Source organism: Ursus americanus, chromosome 8 (assembly GCF_024610735.1).
Source record: "Ursus americanus isolate L20-20 chromosome 8, mUrsAme1.1.p, whole genome shotgun sequence".
Classification (NCBI taxonomy): Eukaryota; Metazoa; Chordata; class Mammalia; order Carnivora; family Ursidae; genus Ursus; species Ursus americanus.
The window spans coordinates 62,996,539-63,012,587 of record NC_142134.1 but is presented as its reverse complement, the minus strand read 5'-3'; the positions used below and the strand labels follow the sequence as shown (position 1 = coordinate 63,012,587).

The window sequence follows — 16,049 nt, the reverse complement described above, 5'->3', positions numbered from 1 at the left end:
GTCTAGGCAAGACATGAAAAGGGTCTGAACTAAAAGAACAGCATTGGAACTAGAAAGAGTTCAACAGATTTGCAAGAGATATTTAGGATTTGGGAACTGATTAGGTTTGGGGAGTATGAGAAAAATTAAAGATACAGATGATGTTTAAGTGTCTAGGGTGGGCAGCTGGGCAGAGGTACCTTGCCCTTGACATAGGGGTTATAGGGGGAGGAACAGGTTTGTTAGTGAAGACAAAGAGCTTAGTTAAGTTTGACAGGCATATGGATCATTGAGTGCAACTCTTTAGTAGGCAGTTAGAACTCACTAATTATTTTAATTGACCCTTCTTTGACTCTACTCTTTCTTTTGTACCTTATACATAATCTATCTGCAAATCCTGTCACCTTTACCTTCAAAATGTATTCAGAATCCACCCATGTCTTCTCACTACCATTCCTACATGAATGATTCAAGCTCCTGCGTCTTGTCTGGACCATTGCAGTAGCCTCCCACTGGTCTTCCTGCTCCACCCCTACCCACCAGAATCTGTTCTCAGTGCAGTCCCCAGAGGAAGCCCTTTAAGTACCATTCCAAATAAACCACTCCTCTGGCATCCAGCAGCTTCCCATCTCATTCTCCCTAAAAGCCAAAGTCATGACAGTGGCGTAAAACATCTTATTTGATCTGATACCTCATTATATCTCTGAGTTCATCTCCTATAACTTGTCCCTGATTTGTTCTACTCCAGGTACCTTAGCCTTCTTGCTCTCCCCAGCTTTCTGCCATCTGAGGGCCTTTGCTCCTTGTTTCCTCTGCCCACAGTGCTTTTTCCTCAGATACTTGTCTGCATATTCCCTCACTTCTTATGTCTTTGCTTTAAATGTCACCTTCTCAGAAAAGCCTTCCCCCCACCCTCCTGCTTGGAACTCCTTTTAGTCTTTTCCTACTTTGTTTTTCTTCATAGCATTTATCATTATATAACATTCTCTTTTTCTATTTTGCTTATTGCCTGCCTTTTCCTATTAAATGGAAGATCCACAAGGGCAGGAGCTTCTCTTTCTGTTTTGTGCACTGCTGCAACAATTACAGAGTCAGATGACCGAAGAGACTTGCAGGACTTCACAGGATAAAACCACAGAAGGCTTTTGTTTCAGCAAGAGAGAGAAAGCACATATAAATGCAAAGAGATCCAAACTTCCAGGCATAGCTTCTAGGGCCCTTTCTCAGTTGCACAGGACATGCTTTGTCTCTGGATTATGAGCTACCAAGATATAAGTGAGATACACTGGCCTTGAGTGTCAAGGCACAAGTTTCCTAAGGGGTCTTTTATAACCCCACTGGCAAATCAGGTGAAACCAGCAATCTGTACATTTTTAATAAACAATATAAATAAACTGATATGGACTGCCTCTAGGGGACATTAAATAGCATAGTATAATAATTGACTAGTTAGTATATTTCATCCCATCTTAGCCAAGGTCACTCCCAGACATCCAGGTGTCCGTGGAGAAAAGCATAGAGCTACCACAAACCAGCTGCACGTTAACTGCTCTATCTCCAACTGTAGAATAGTGCTTAGCATATAGTTGCTCAATAAATAGGTGTTGAATGATTGAGTAGAAAAATGAATGAATCTTTCACATTTTATTTTTATTTCTTTTCTCAACTGTTGTCTCTGATACTAGTTTGCCAGCATAAAACATATGGTTGATGCTTGAACAACGCAGGGGTTATGATCCCCTGCATAGTTGAAAATCCACATAGAACTTTTGACTCGCCCAAAACTTAACTACTGATAGTCTACTGTTGGCTGGAAATCTTACTGATAACATGATAGTCAATGACCACATATTGTGTATGTTATATGTATTATATACTGTATTCTTACAATAAAGTGGGTTAGAGGAAAGAAAATATTAAAATCATATTATAATCAAGTAATTTTTATTTTTTATTACCATCAAAAGGTTTTTCATTCTAACTAAATTCTTAACGTTTTAGACTTTCATATGGTAGATCATCAGTTGGAATATTAAATTTAAAGCATGTTATGGTGTTTTAACATTTCAATACAACTGAATAGTTTTTTAGAATGTAATTAAAGTATATGCATAGCCCCAAATAGTTTTTAATTTTGTGGTGATACACCAAGAATATTACTGCCAATTTTATAAGTGTAAACATCCTATAAAGAAACTAACCAATTTTGTTGGATTTGTTTTTAAAGGTGTTAATTAATCTTCGCAACCCAAATTATGAAAATGGTGATTCACTTAGTTTCAGGACCCATTTGGGTTTAATCCAAGTACCTCTGAAAGTAAAAGACATCCCTGAATTGGTAAGTATAGACATTTCAAAATATTACATATAATAGAAGACAGCTATTAGAAAAATATTTTAGTGCAGCATATATCTAAAGCAACAGGACTGTCTGCTCATTCGATAAATTAAGTGAAAGGTTTGTTTTTTATTGTCAGTATGTTTTATAGATAGTGAGTTGCTTTGCTGGTAGGACTAAAAATGAGCTTTCATGGACCTATAAATGTGTTTGCTTTTTTCTCATTTTAATCAACAGCATAGATTTATAAGACAGTTTGTTGGGATTCAGGTGCGTGATCTATGGCAATAAAACTCACTGAAACAAGTTGTGAATTTTATTTAAAAATTTTAAAGAACGTACATTTTATTTAATTCAACCAACCTTTATTAAGCTTAACAAGATGACTCACCAAGGGAGATGAAGGGAAGATGAGGTAGAGATTGTCTTTGCTCTGGAAACTATCACATTTTGGTGAGGAAGTTAGTTTTAAAATAGAGCAATTATAGAAAGGTGGGGAGAATTCCTGATGGTGGAATTAGGAAGTTATCACTCCTTTTGCTAATCACCCCAAAGCAATAAGGAGCACAGAACTATAAATACTGCTTTTGGTGAAACTAGGAAACAACTTATAACTCTGTTAATGTATTCAGTTGGAGAGCTGATAGGAAAATGATAAATGACTTAAACATGAAAGAAGTTCAAGTCCAAATGCCTCTCTCTAGAAGATGGGAGATACAGATGAGAGACATGCCAATAATCAGTTTATCTTTCAGCTCTGTATCAACCTTTTTTTGCTCTGCTTTATTATGCTGGAGCTAGATCTTACAAACATTCCTCTTTTGCTAATTGGCTTGATGTTAGGCTTTATCAGTAGAGGGTTCTGGAGGGCACTGCAGACCATAATAAGAAAAAGGAGCGTCCCTTCCTGGTTCCTATATTCGAAAGGCAGCCGATTACCATGAAGAAGCCTGCTCCAGACTGCCCTCTAGCAAGTTTCTTCACCCACCCCAAGACCCACATGCACATTTCCGGGGTAGCCATTCTCTCTCCTTAAAAGACTGAATCTGAGGCGCCTGGGTGGCTCAGTCACTTAAGCATCTACCTTCCACTCAGGTCATGATCTTGGGTCCTGGGATTGAGCCCCATGTTGAGCTCCCTGCTCAGTGGGGAGCCTGCTTCTCCCTTTCCCTCTGCCCCTCCCCACTGCTTGTTCTCTCTCAAATAAATAAAATCTTAAAAAAAAAAAAAAAAAAGACTGAATCTCATGGAATCTAAAATAGAAAGCAAACAAACAAAAAAAAAAAAAACCAGAAATAAACTCACAACAAATACAGAGAACTAGTGGGTGTCAGAGTAGGAGTGGTGGGGAGATGAGGAAATTAAGGGGTTAAGAGGTACAAACTTCCAGTAACAAAATAAATAAAATATGGGGCTGAAAGTACAGCATAGAGAATATAGTCAGTAACAGTGTAATAACTTTGTATGATACAGATGGTAACTACAACTTACCATGGTGAACATTTTCTCATTAAAAAAAAAAGTCTGAATCTCAGTCTTGAGGGTAGGGGAGACCCTTTCCTGAGTTCTTAGTTCCTTCTTGGTTCTCTCTTCATCAGTCTAAAGTCATAGTTGCTTTTTGTATTCGTTAATTCTATTTTTCCCTTTTCACATTTCTGGTATGATTTCTATTTTCTGACTGGACACTGACTGATACAAGAAGCAAGATGATTTTCTCCTTAGAACTTTGGAAAGGCTTAAGAATTGGAGACACCGCATGTTATAGAAGGGCTTGAGCCATAAGTTTGAATATGAGACTGTGTGAAAGTCTATATCAGGAGAGAGTAGACCCCCAGACTCCTACCACCTTGCATATTCAGGTGACTCCTCCTTCTCCACGGGAGACCAGAGACATATTCATGAGAGAAAAAGAATCAGAAAGGCTAAGAATTCAGAGACTTCAGATTTAGAGCAGTACAGGAATGAGACACTATTTTGAAAACAGAGAAATTAAGTGAAAGTTGACCAAATCATGAGACTAATACCCTCATCCCCTACCTCCATCACTGTGCCTGCTCAGTTCTTTCCCTCTACTGCACCCTGTGCCCCATCCTTGCAGACACAGCTTCGGTCAGTTGCCTCATTCCTAAATATGACTGACCAGCCTAGGATCTCCAGATATTTGAAATCTTCCAATTTGAAAGGCAAGAACCAAAGAAAAATAGCCAAGTTAGGGAATGAATGCTTATTATGAGCACTAATAATTATTTTAGATTTGGAGTTACATTCACATTCACAGGATACAATAGGTCATAACCTGGCATCAGGTTCACTTAGGTTTGTAGAATAGTTCAGGACAGAAAGCATAGCATGTCTGTGTATCACGTTAGATCTTCACTGGGAGTCCTTATAGCAAATCCTATGCGACTTCCCAGCCCTGACAAGGAATGCATGCAATTGGAAGTGACAAAGTTACATAGGCATGACATAGGGAAGTCATACACAATAGGAACTGTTTCTTGTAATGCACATGAGCATAACTTCCAAGTCCTGTCAAGAGACACCACACCAGGTAGCTAAGGTCTGTGTTTTCCAATAGATTTTTATAGTCCTCTCACAGTCTTCCATTTCAAATGTAATTTATCATCAAGGGTCATATTTTTTCAGTAAAGTACATTGCTTAGTAATATAGCTGGCATTCCTTGCCACAATGTGTGTGTCTGTGTGTATGTGTTCTGTGTGTGAGGTCCAGAACATTTTCAGGGCAACAGTGCTGGGAGAAGGTAAACCCAAGGTCATCTTTACATGGACAAAGAGGTTAGCCTGTTAAACATTTCTTCCCAATAGAAGACTTAAACCATTAATATTCTCAGAAAGAAGATACTACTCATGAAACAAGAATTACACAAGAACAGAGTTTCATTAAAACAACAAAATAAAACATAAAAGAATGAGAAAGAACATTCAGGAATAAAAAATATGGTAGAGTGTTGAAAACAAAGGTGAGGAAATCTCTGTCCGAAGACAAAACAAAAGCAAAAAGCCAAAGAGATGAAAAATAAGAGGGAAAAGATTTTTTTTTTACCTAGATATAAATCCAGAAGGGCTAACATCTGGCTAGTAGGAGTTCCAGAAAGAGAAAACAGTGGTAAAGGAATTCTTACAATTCCCAAGACCTGAAAGATAGGTATCTCCGGTATGAAAAGGCCCACCCACTTTCCAGTGCCATGAATGAAAGAAGACCCATTTCAAGCCCCCTGAAAAGAAGACTCTAAAAACTTTTTATAGAAGGAAAACAGAATACATATAAAGTGTCAGGAATTAGAGTGGCTTCTGACCTCTCAGCAGCAAAACTGGAAGACAGAAGATTTTGAAGTAATCCCTGTAACAATCCAAACGATTTCTCACCAAGAATTCTATATGTAGCCAACTGTTGATCAAATGTGAGGTTGGAGTAGACATTTTCAGATGTATGTGATCTAAAATGTTTACTCTTACTTGGGGAACTATTGGTAGAAAGCCTCCAAATCAAGCTCATAAACAGAGCAAAATAGGGGACCCAGGAAGCAGGGTTCCAACCCAAGAGAAGAAAAATTTCCAGAATGAGAGCGAAAAGAAGTTTCAGGGCAAAGGGTGGGCAATAGGACCAGAGCACAGGGATTCCAGATTGGAGCAAGAAGTGGAAGTATCCAGGATGAATGCCTGCAAGAAAAGTTTGACCACATGCAAATTTATATTGTGGAGGGTCTTTTCAGAGTTGCTGAAGGGTATAGGAAGAGATAAATGATTAGAGAAAATTGTGTATGTGAAAAAATGATTTAATTATGAGGTGCATATACAAAAAATAGTACAACAAAGGAAGCATTTATAGCATACTACATGGCTCACCAGTGAATAATATTGAAATAGTCATAATGCAAATTCTTAATATGGATTTAATCAAGAATTGATATATAATTATATTGGAATGATGGAGTAAAAGAATGTATCTGAGCTAAAATCCTTAATTACAATAAAAAAATCAATAGATATCTGAAACTGATAAAAACAGCAATATATGTTACTTGAAATATGGAAATAAATACCAGAAAAAAAGCTGAAAGTGGTTGTCCCTGGGTAGTGGCTAGTTACCATTGTGTGTGCACCTATGTATGTATGTGTGCGTGTGTGTGTGTGTGTGTGGCAGAGGATTGTATAAGATAAGGAACTGCTATTTTGTTGTGACATATTTTTAGCTGATTTGACTTTTTTTATTATGTTCAATTAGCCAGCATATAGTACATCATTCGTTTTTGATGTAGTGTTCAATGATTCACTAGTTGTGTATAACACCCAGTGCTCATCACCACACATGCCCTCCTTAATGCCCATCCCCCCACCCACCTCCCTTCTGTGACCCTCAGTTTGTTTCCCAGAGTCCAGAGTCTCTCGTGGTTTGTCTCCCTCTCCAATTTCTTCCCATACAGTTTTCCCTCCCTTCCCCTGTGGTCCTCCACACTATTCCTTATGTTCCACATATGAGTGAAACCATATGATAATTGTCTTTCTCTGCTTGATTTCTTTAACTATTTGCTGTATGTGGAGACAGTATAGCATGATGGTTAGTTGATTAGATTCCGAAGCCACCTAATTGGGGTTTAAAATTTTTGCTCTGGGGCGCCTGGGTGGCGCAGTCCTTAAGCGTCTGCCTTCGGCTCAGGGCGTGATCCTGGCGTTCTGGGATCAAGCCCCACGTCAGGCTTTTCTGATGGGAGCCTGCTTCTTCGTCTCCCACTCCTCCTGCTTGCGTTCCCTCTCTCGCTGGCTCTCTGTCGAATGAATAAATAAAATCTTTAAAAATAAAATAAAATAAAATAAAATTTTTGCTCTGCCCCTTACTGGCTATGTGACCTTGGGCAAGTTTCCTTGACCTTGAGCTTTAGTTTTCTTATTTGTAAAAGAGGGATAATAACATCTTACAGAAGTATTGTATCGATCAACAAGTTAAGATGTAAATTATGGATTGAATTGTGTCCCTCAAAAAGATATGTTGAAGTCCTAACCTCCAGTACTTGTGAATGTAACCTCATTTGGAAATAGGGAAATAGGGTCACTGCAGATCAATCAAGTTAAGATGATATCTCACAGAAATAGGCTGGGCCCTAAATCCAATATGACCAGTGTTTTTATAAGAAAAGAAGAGACATAGAAGAGAGAAATAAGAGAGTTTCTTAAGACAGTAGAGGCAGAGACTGGAGTTAGGCATCTATAAGCCAGGGAATACCAAAGGTTGCCAGTGATGAGGGAGCAGAAGGCTGGCTAAAGACAAAGCATAAACTGACACCCTGCAGCCTCCCCCCACCCCCCACTCTTGGGTGGGACTTGTGTGACATTCTTCCAGGAAACCCCCAACCATCTTAATGCTAATGACTTGCTAGAGGGAAAAGCAACCTTACCTTGACAACCGCAAGGCCTCTGATATCCTGAGAATCTTCTTTAACATATGAAAGTACTTTCTCAACCTCCTTTTTTCCTTACCTCCCCCAGACCCGTAGTATATAATTAGCCACCCCTCACAACCCGGGGCAGCAGCTCTTTCTGCCCACGGGTCCTGTCCCCGTGATTTCATAAACCACCATTTTGCACCAAAGACGTCTCAAGAATTCTTTCTTGGTTGTTGGCTCTGGACTCCACCCCACTGAACCTCACCTATATTCCAAAATCACATCACCAGCAATACCAGAAGAGAAAGGCTTGAAACGTATTTCCCCTAGAGTCTTCAGGGAGAGCATGGACTTGTTAACACCTTGATTCTAGCTTCTAGAACTGGGAGAATAAATTTCTGTTGCTTAAAGCCACCCAGTTAGTGGGACTTTTTTTTTTTTTATGGAATCCCTAGGAAACTAAAATATAAAGCATATAGATGGTACTTGAAACTTAGGAGGTAGTATATAACTGTTAGTTATTACTATTAAATTTTTAATAAAAAATAATTTTTAAGAAGTTATTTTCTTAAAATGTTAGAAGTCCTGTTTGTAGTAGTTTATACAAAGTGTACAGAAGAGGAGGGTGGCAGATTCTTCTGCTGGAAGTGGTAGTGATGTTGTTGTGGAATATAGGTGAGGTTCAGTGGGGTGGAATCCGGAGCCCATGACCAAGAAAGAATTCTTGAGACATCTTTGGTGCAAAATTGTGGTTTATGAAATCACGGGGACAGGACCCATGGGAGAAAGAGCTGCTGCCCCGGGTTGTGAGGGGTGGCTGATTATATACTATGGGTTTGGGGGAGGTAAGGAAAAAGGGAGGATTCAAGAGAGTACTTTCGTCTGTTAAAGAAGACTCACAGGATACCAGAGGCCTTGCCATTGTCAAGTTAAAGTTGTTTACCCCTCTAGGAAGGCATTAACATGAATATAGTTGGGAACTTCCTGGATTCCTGGAAGTATCTGTCTATGGCTTGTAAGTTATAAAGACATTTAATTGTATCTACATTCCCTTCTGGAAGCTAGGTTATTGATAGAAATGCTTTGTTCTTGTAGACCGGTAAGGCATTTGTAAACTGAGGGAGACTCAAGTCTTGCAGGGTTGTGGTGTCTATAGGTTAACTGTTTCTTTTTCCTTTAGGGCAGCCAGGAGCGCCTGAGGTTTGTCACATACATCCCATGGGGGCGGGGAGGTTGCGGGGTATCAGTTTCTGCTTTGTCCTCAGCTTGCCTTCTGTTCCCTCATCATTAGGAAGACTTCTTAGAGGTACTGCCATTTGGACTAGTTTGAAGGAGTTTGCTAGGTAAAGAAGCAGGGAAAGGATACAGTATGAAAAGGTTTAGCATGTTTGTGAGTGGGACTAGTTATGTCTTCTGTCTGTCTGAGGGGATCTGGAGCTGATGTGGATTCATTCTTACCTATTGAAGAACTGAAAGCCTGTGGCTAATTTTCAAAAAACTTGTGTCTATACCCACTAAGAGTATGGTTAGTCCTTCTCTTCCTGCTGTGACTAGGGCTAGTTGTTCCTGCCTTCCTTGAGTCATGTGGCCTGGTGATATGATTCCAATTCCAGGATGCATGGTTTATTTGAGACCCTGGTCTGCGTGTATGAGTACTGAACTTGGTGAGGTTCACTGAGTCAAATGACCCTATTGTAGATGGCTTTCAAGCCTAGTTTACAATGTTATGTAGACTCATCCATGCTACAAGGACATTTTTTAATAAACTGAAATTTATTAACTCTAAAGTGAAATTGTCGACTCATTCCTATTTACTGATTCAGTCACATAGAGGCAACAGGTTGGAAACTCGAGCTCAGCAGGGTGAGTCAGTATTTATGGAGCCCCTCTGCTCTGTGTCACTTAGCACACTGTACTGGGGATACAAATATTTGTAAGACACTGTCCTTGTCTTGTAAGAGCTTCAGGTTAGTGGGAGATGAACAGTAAAAAGATAATTTCAATATGACGTTGATGAGGGAGCAGAAGGCTAGCTGAAGACAAAGCATAAGCCTACACCTTGCAGCCTCCCCCACCCCCCCATCCTGGGTGGGATATGTGATGTTCCTCCAGGAAATTCCCAACTGTCTTCATGTGAATGCCTTGCTAGAGGGAAAAGCAACCTTAATTTGACCATGGCAAGGCCTCTGGTATCCTGTGAGTCTTCCTTAGCATATGAAAGTACTTTCTCAACCTCCCTTTTTCCTTACCTCCCCCAAACCCATAGTATATAATCAGCCACCCCTCACAGCCCGGGGCAGCAGCTCTTTCTCCCATGGGTCCTGTCCCCGTGATTTCATAAACCACCATTTTGCACCAAAGACGTCTCAAGAATTCTTTCTTGGTCGTGGGCTCTGGATTCCACCCCGTTGAACCTCACCTGTATTCCAAAAACCACACCAATATGATTTTATGCTTTGCAGGTGGTTTATAAAGGTAGTATGTATAGCATAGAAAGTTGTTTATATTAGCCCAGAATATCAAGGAAGGCATCCGAGAAGGCCTTGTATCTTGGGTGAATTTGGAAGGAAACCTGGGATTCAGGTCTACTGATGTTGAGTGAAAAATAGTACAGAGCAGTGAAATAGAAAATGAATGTTCAGAGTTCTGTTTCTGTGCCTTAGCATAAGTAAAATTCTCCATTTTGATTAGAGAAGCTAGTATTGACATGTTTATTGGATCTAGGTCCCTTCTGTAGTATGAGGGGACTACTCCTCTTTAGTCATTAAAAATGGAAGCATAAATTGAAGTGGTTTTTAAAAGTATATATAAAAATCAAATTTAGTTAAAAATTGAAGTATAACATCAGTTATTTAAAATCGATACAAAAATGAAATGAGTATGCATGTTAGGCTGGTTAACTGTCTTATGAGGGGCAGAAATAAATCACTAACTTAAATAATAATACATAATTATGAAGGATTAAAACTAATTCCATCTTTTAAAGGAGAAGGAAGTTTGGTTTTAGCAATTAAAATAACAAAACACTGAGGCAAATATTAATAGAAATATTTAATTAGTTAGGGAATAAAAATAATGTGAATAATATGGGGTTGTTACTTATTTAAAAAGTAACAGACAAACATGATTACTTTCCCTAGACATTACTAGATAACTGGAGGAAGTCTGGAGAATAAATCTAATTTGTTCTTAGTTTAGCAGAACACTTGATAGTCTAATTTTACTTAAAAATTAATTTAAGTTGTTTGGATATTTGCGGTGTTTAGTTGATTAGAAGTGGAGTACAGTACCATGGAAAACAGGTAGAGAATCATATACGTAATTTTAGACAATGAATTTCGAACATAAAATTGTTGAGGTCTACACATACGGTGCGTGTGTGACTCAGGAAAGATTTGAATGTTATTAGTTCTTTACTCAAAAGTATAATTATCATGTCTTACTTTACTAATTAGTCTATTACTTAAAAAGGCAAAATTTTGACTACTGCATTACTCTTAAAAAGTTCAATAATATCCTCTTTAAGAGGATATTTGAATGAAGCAAAGATTCATTTTACATTGTGATTTTTTTATTTAAACTAGTGTTTGGAGGAGGCTGATTTTTTTAATACTATGTAGCAAAGTCTGGGATGTATGTTAATTCTATGTTTGTTATTTTTCAGAAAGAATTCTTTGTAGAACTGGGCTTAACTACAGGACAGCTGGGTATAGATGATTCTACACAAGTGCCTCCTGGTGAGTGTTTCTTCCATAGCACATATAATTAATGATAAATGAGAGTGAGTTGAAGGCTCATCTTGTCATTTCCAAATTAATCTAGTAATTTTTTTATGTCTGAAAACCAAGCATACTTTTTGCTTCTCTTTGATTGCTGTTAATTCTTGAATAGAATTCTGTATGTTGTAATTACCAGAATTCAACTAGGTTTTGTCTTTCTGTTTGAAGGTCTTAAATTTTAAAAAGTCATTAAACATACTTAAGTCATTTTGTTGGCAAAATTGTCACCGGCAGCACTCATATTTTCATTTACTGGCCATTACTATCTATTTTTATTACTGTTCGTATCACCAAGTTAATTGTATACATATATTCTACCTTGTATAAACTTAGGCTATAAAATTAGTGTCTTTTAAATCTTAACCAAACAGAAAATTTCTCCAGCTTTTCTTTTTTTGTGCATAAATACAATGTGTTTTTCATAAAAGACCAGATTGATTATTATTTAGCTATAATAAACAAGAAGTAAAAATTGACTTAAAATATGGATGCCTATATTGTAGTGGAATTATTCTAGTCTTTCCTCCACCACTGGCTAGGTGTGTGACTTGCACAAGTCACTTTACATTTCTGGACTTGTGTCTTTCTCTATAAAATAAGGAAGTTGGCTATTTCTTAATAATAATAATAATAATAAATATAATCAAGTCATTGAGTACATACTATATGTTACATGTGTGTTATCTCATTTTAACCCCAGCAGCTCTAGGAGATATGTACTATTATAATTTTTAAAACTTTATTAATGTATAATGCATATAGAAAAGTACAGGGGTGCCTGCCTGGCTCAATTGGTAGAGTGTGTGACTCTTGATCTCTGAGTTGTGAGTTTGAGTCCCATGTTGGGTGCAGAGTTACATTAAAAAAAAAAAAAAGGAAAAACACATACATCATAAGAGAATGGCTCATTGCATTTTTATGAATTGGACACACCTATTAAAATAGCACCCAGATCAATAAACTGAAGCCCCCTCCTACCCTCTTTCAATCTTTATTCCCTTTGTCAAAGATATCCACTATTCTGATTTCTAACAGTATAGATTAATTTTGCCAATTCTTGAACTTCATATGAATGGAAGCATACAGTATGTGCCCTCTGATATTTGACTTCTTTTGCTCCGCATTATGTTTGTGAGATTCAGCCGTATCGTTGTACGTATTTGTGGGCAATTTTTTTGCATGATAGTGTTCTACTGTATTAATATACCACACATTTATTTATCCATTCTACTGTTGATGAATATTTGGGAAGTTTCAAGTTTGGGGCTATTACAAATAAGGCTGCTATGAACATCCTAGCATGTTTCTCTTGGTGAGCATATGTATACGCCTCTGTTGAGTATACACATGGGAAGACAATTTCTCTCTCCTGGGATTTGCATAAGTTCAGCTTTGGTAGATAATCTCCAAAGAATTTTCAAAAATGGTAGTACCAGTTAACACTGCCACCAACAAAGTATGAGAGTAGACGTCCTTGCATGCTTGCTAATGCTTGATGTATGCCATCTTTTTTGTAGTCATTCTGGTGGCGTATAGTTATACTGCATTATGGTTTTAATTTTCTAGTATCATGTGAGGTAGAAGTATTACTACCATTTTAAAGTTGCTTTCATGTTAAGTAACTTGCCCAAGGTCTCAAAGCTAGTAAGGGCTAGAACCAAGATTCAGAACTAAACAGTGTGCCTCCAAAGTCTGCCATTATATGCTACCTCACCTCCTGACCCCTTTGATAGTCCTTTTTTATTTTATAAGAAGATATCAAATATCTTACAGAATAAGATATTGCTATGGTTTAGACATTTTTGTCCTGAAATATTTTGAAGTTCTAATCCCCAAGGTGATGGTATTAGGTGGGGCCTCAGGAAAGTGATTAGGTCAGGAAGGTGGTGGATCAGTGCCTTGTGAAAGAGCTCTCTAGCTCCTTCCAGCATGTGAGGACACAGAGAAAAGTCAGCAGTCTGCAGCCCAGAAGAGGGCATTCACCAGAGCCCAACCATTCGGATACCCCGATATTGGACTTCCTGTCCCCAGAACTGTAAGAAATAAATTTCTGTTGTTTATAACCCAGGCTGTGGATGTTTTACTGTAGTAATCTGAACAGACTAAGACAGATATCTTATATTTCTGTTCATGGCCAGTAATAGCCATATATATAACAAAAGGAAAAGAAAATAATAATAATATAACCTTGAGTGATATTTATGTTTTTCACTTTTGGAATAATCCTTAAGAATTGCTTAAAATTATTCTAAATCCTGTAGTAGCTATGCTTTAGAAAGCCTAATTGTTTTCTTAATCTAGAGTATAGTTCTTTCTTCTTTGATTCACTTGTAATACAACAAATGTGAGACCCTGCTAAGGGCCAGAGACTAGTGAACGCATAGATATGACATGATCTTACTCTTGGTGAAGATACAGTGGAAAGTAAGATTCAGATAAGAATCAATGTGGAATTTGCTAATATTACCTACAAGGGGTGGTTGGAGCAGAGGAAAGAACACTACATCTGCTAGAGGAGGCTGATAGTCTCTTTAGTTGATGCAGTTGTTTTTATTCTCTACTCCTCAAAGCAGGACTGCTAGAAATTGGGAGGAGGGAATCAAGTGCCAAGATGGTCACCAGGTTGCCAGGGGACCCAGGCTCTACTTACCCAGTCACATGTAAGTTCATGGCCCTTAACACACAGTTATCCCATTCATTAGAAAAGGCAAACTAATCACTGTTGTACAATCTAACAAATCCAATTTACAGCTCCTCCTTTCTCAGCTGATGGGGAGAAAGAGGAAGAAAGGAAATTGAAAAACTGATTTTCTCTGGGATGGGGAGAAGAGCTAAAATCTTTCCCTCTCATAGTTTCATAATCTTTTTTTTTCTCTAATTTTTGAATAACATTTATAGTAGTATAATGTACATTCTGAAAAGGACACAAGTCCTAAGTATACTGATCAGTGAATTTTTATGAAGTGAAAACACTGGTGAAACCTCTGACTAGGTCATGAAATAGAGTATTACCGGGATCCCAGAAGCCTCCAGATAAGCGTCTAGACTCTACCACCTCCAGGGGTAACAACTATCCTGACTTCTAACATCATAGATTAGTTTTGCCTATTTTTTACTTTATAGTTATGGGATCATACAGTTGATGATTTGTGCTATTAATGGTTGATGGTCATTTGAGTTGTTCCCACTATTTCGTTATTGCCTGTAGTGCTGCCATGAATATTCTAGTATATGTCCCTCGGGGCACATATGCACACATTAAGGTGTATACCTGATGTGCATACATCCAGTGTTAGTAGGTGCTGCCAGTTTTCCAAGTGGCCGCACTATTTACATTCCCACCACCTTTGTATGAAAAGTTCACTTGCTCCATTTCCTTTGCATGTAGAATTGTTCATCTTTCATTATACCATTGCTATGGGTGTGTATTTCATAATGGTTTTACTTGCATTTCTCTGATGACTAATGTGGTTGAGCCTCTTTTCATAACTTCATTGATCCTTTGGATCTCCTCTTTTGTAAAGAACCTGTTCACATGTTTTGCCTATAGTGTCAGAGAGTTGTCTGTCTTTACCAGGAGTTCTTTACATGTTCTAGATACAAGTCCTTTGCCAGGTATATGTATTGCAGATATATTCTCCCACTCTGCGACTTACCTTTTCACTCTCAATGGTGTCTTTTGACGAGTAGAAGTTTTTTTCTTTTTTTAATGTGGTTTAATTTATTGAGTCTTTTCCCATTATGATTGGTACTTTAAAAGCAAATCTTTGGGGTACCTGGGTGGCTCAGTCGGTTAAGCACCTGACTCTTGATTTTGGCTCAGGTCATGATCTCCAGAGTCTTGGGATCCAGCCCCACATCGGACTCCAACCTCAGCATGGAGTCTGTTTGAGATTTTCTCTCTCCCTCTCCCTCCGCCCCTCCCCCTGCTCTCTTGCACTCTCTTGCTCTCTCTATTTCAAAATGAATAAATAAGTAAAATCTTTTTTAAAAAAGCAAATCTTTGTTTCTCCCATATAATCTTTTTAAATGGCATTTGTATAGTGGGATTTTACCTATAATAGCATTAAGACTTTTTTTAGCTATGCTTTCATGGCAGATTAGAGAGCAGAAGGAGGGCTTTGCAAATGAAACTATCCAGATGAGTAGACATGTTTCTGTTGTGAAAAGATATTCTGTTTTATTTTAACAAAGGGAAATTAGTTATCAGATTTTTCTTCTGATTAAATGTACTTAACTCATTTTTAATTTCTGTAAGCTTTAAACAATTTAGAAAAAAGATTTTTCTACATATAAAGATACATATTCTTATAGTTCTCTATAGAGCCATTTAGCTTTAAAACAGTATCTATAGCAGAAAAAATATACCTAATATTGTTCTAAACGTGGTTGATTATATTTGTGTCTAATAATTTTATTTTATCATTTTTAGAACTTTTTGAAAATGAGCATGTACGTATTGGGCAAAAAGGTAAGCTTTTGATTATACTCATACTTTCTGAAAATGAAACAGTCTGAAGTAAATGTCTACATTCTGTACCTCCAGCTGAA

The 16,049-nt window shown here is 37.8% G+C and overlaps 1 protein-coding gene across 6 annotated transcripts in view; it reads left to right on the top strand.

Moving 5' to 3' along the window:
- Window positions 1–16,049, top strand: part of TBC1D19 (TBC1 domain family member 19) — a 150,628-nt gene that overhangs the window by 59,276 nt on the left and 75,303 nt on the right. For all 6 annotated transcript variants that reach the window (XM_045799272.2, XM_087864242.1, XM_087864243.1 and 3 more), the window contains 3 exons: window positions 2,207–2,317; window positions 11,384–11,456; window positions 15,931–15,969. In XM_045799272.2, coding sequence (XP_045655228.1) covers window positions 2,207–2,317; window positions 11,384–11,456; window positions 15,931–15,969 — 223 coding nt within the window. The remainder of the gene's footprint in view (window positions 1–2,206; window positions 2,318–11,383; window positions 11,457–15,930; window positions 15,970–16,049) is intronic.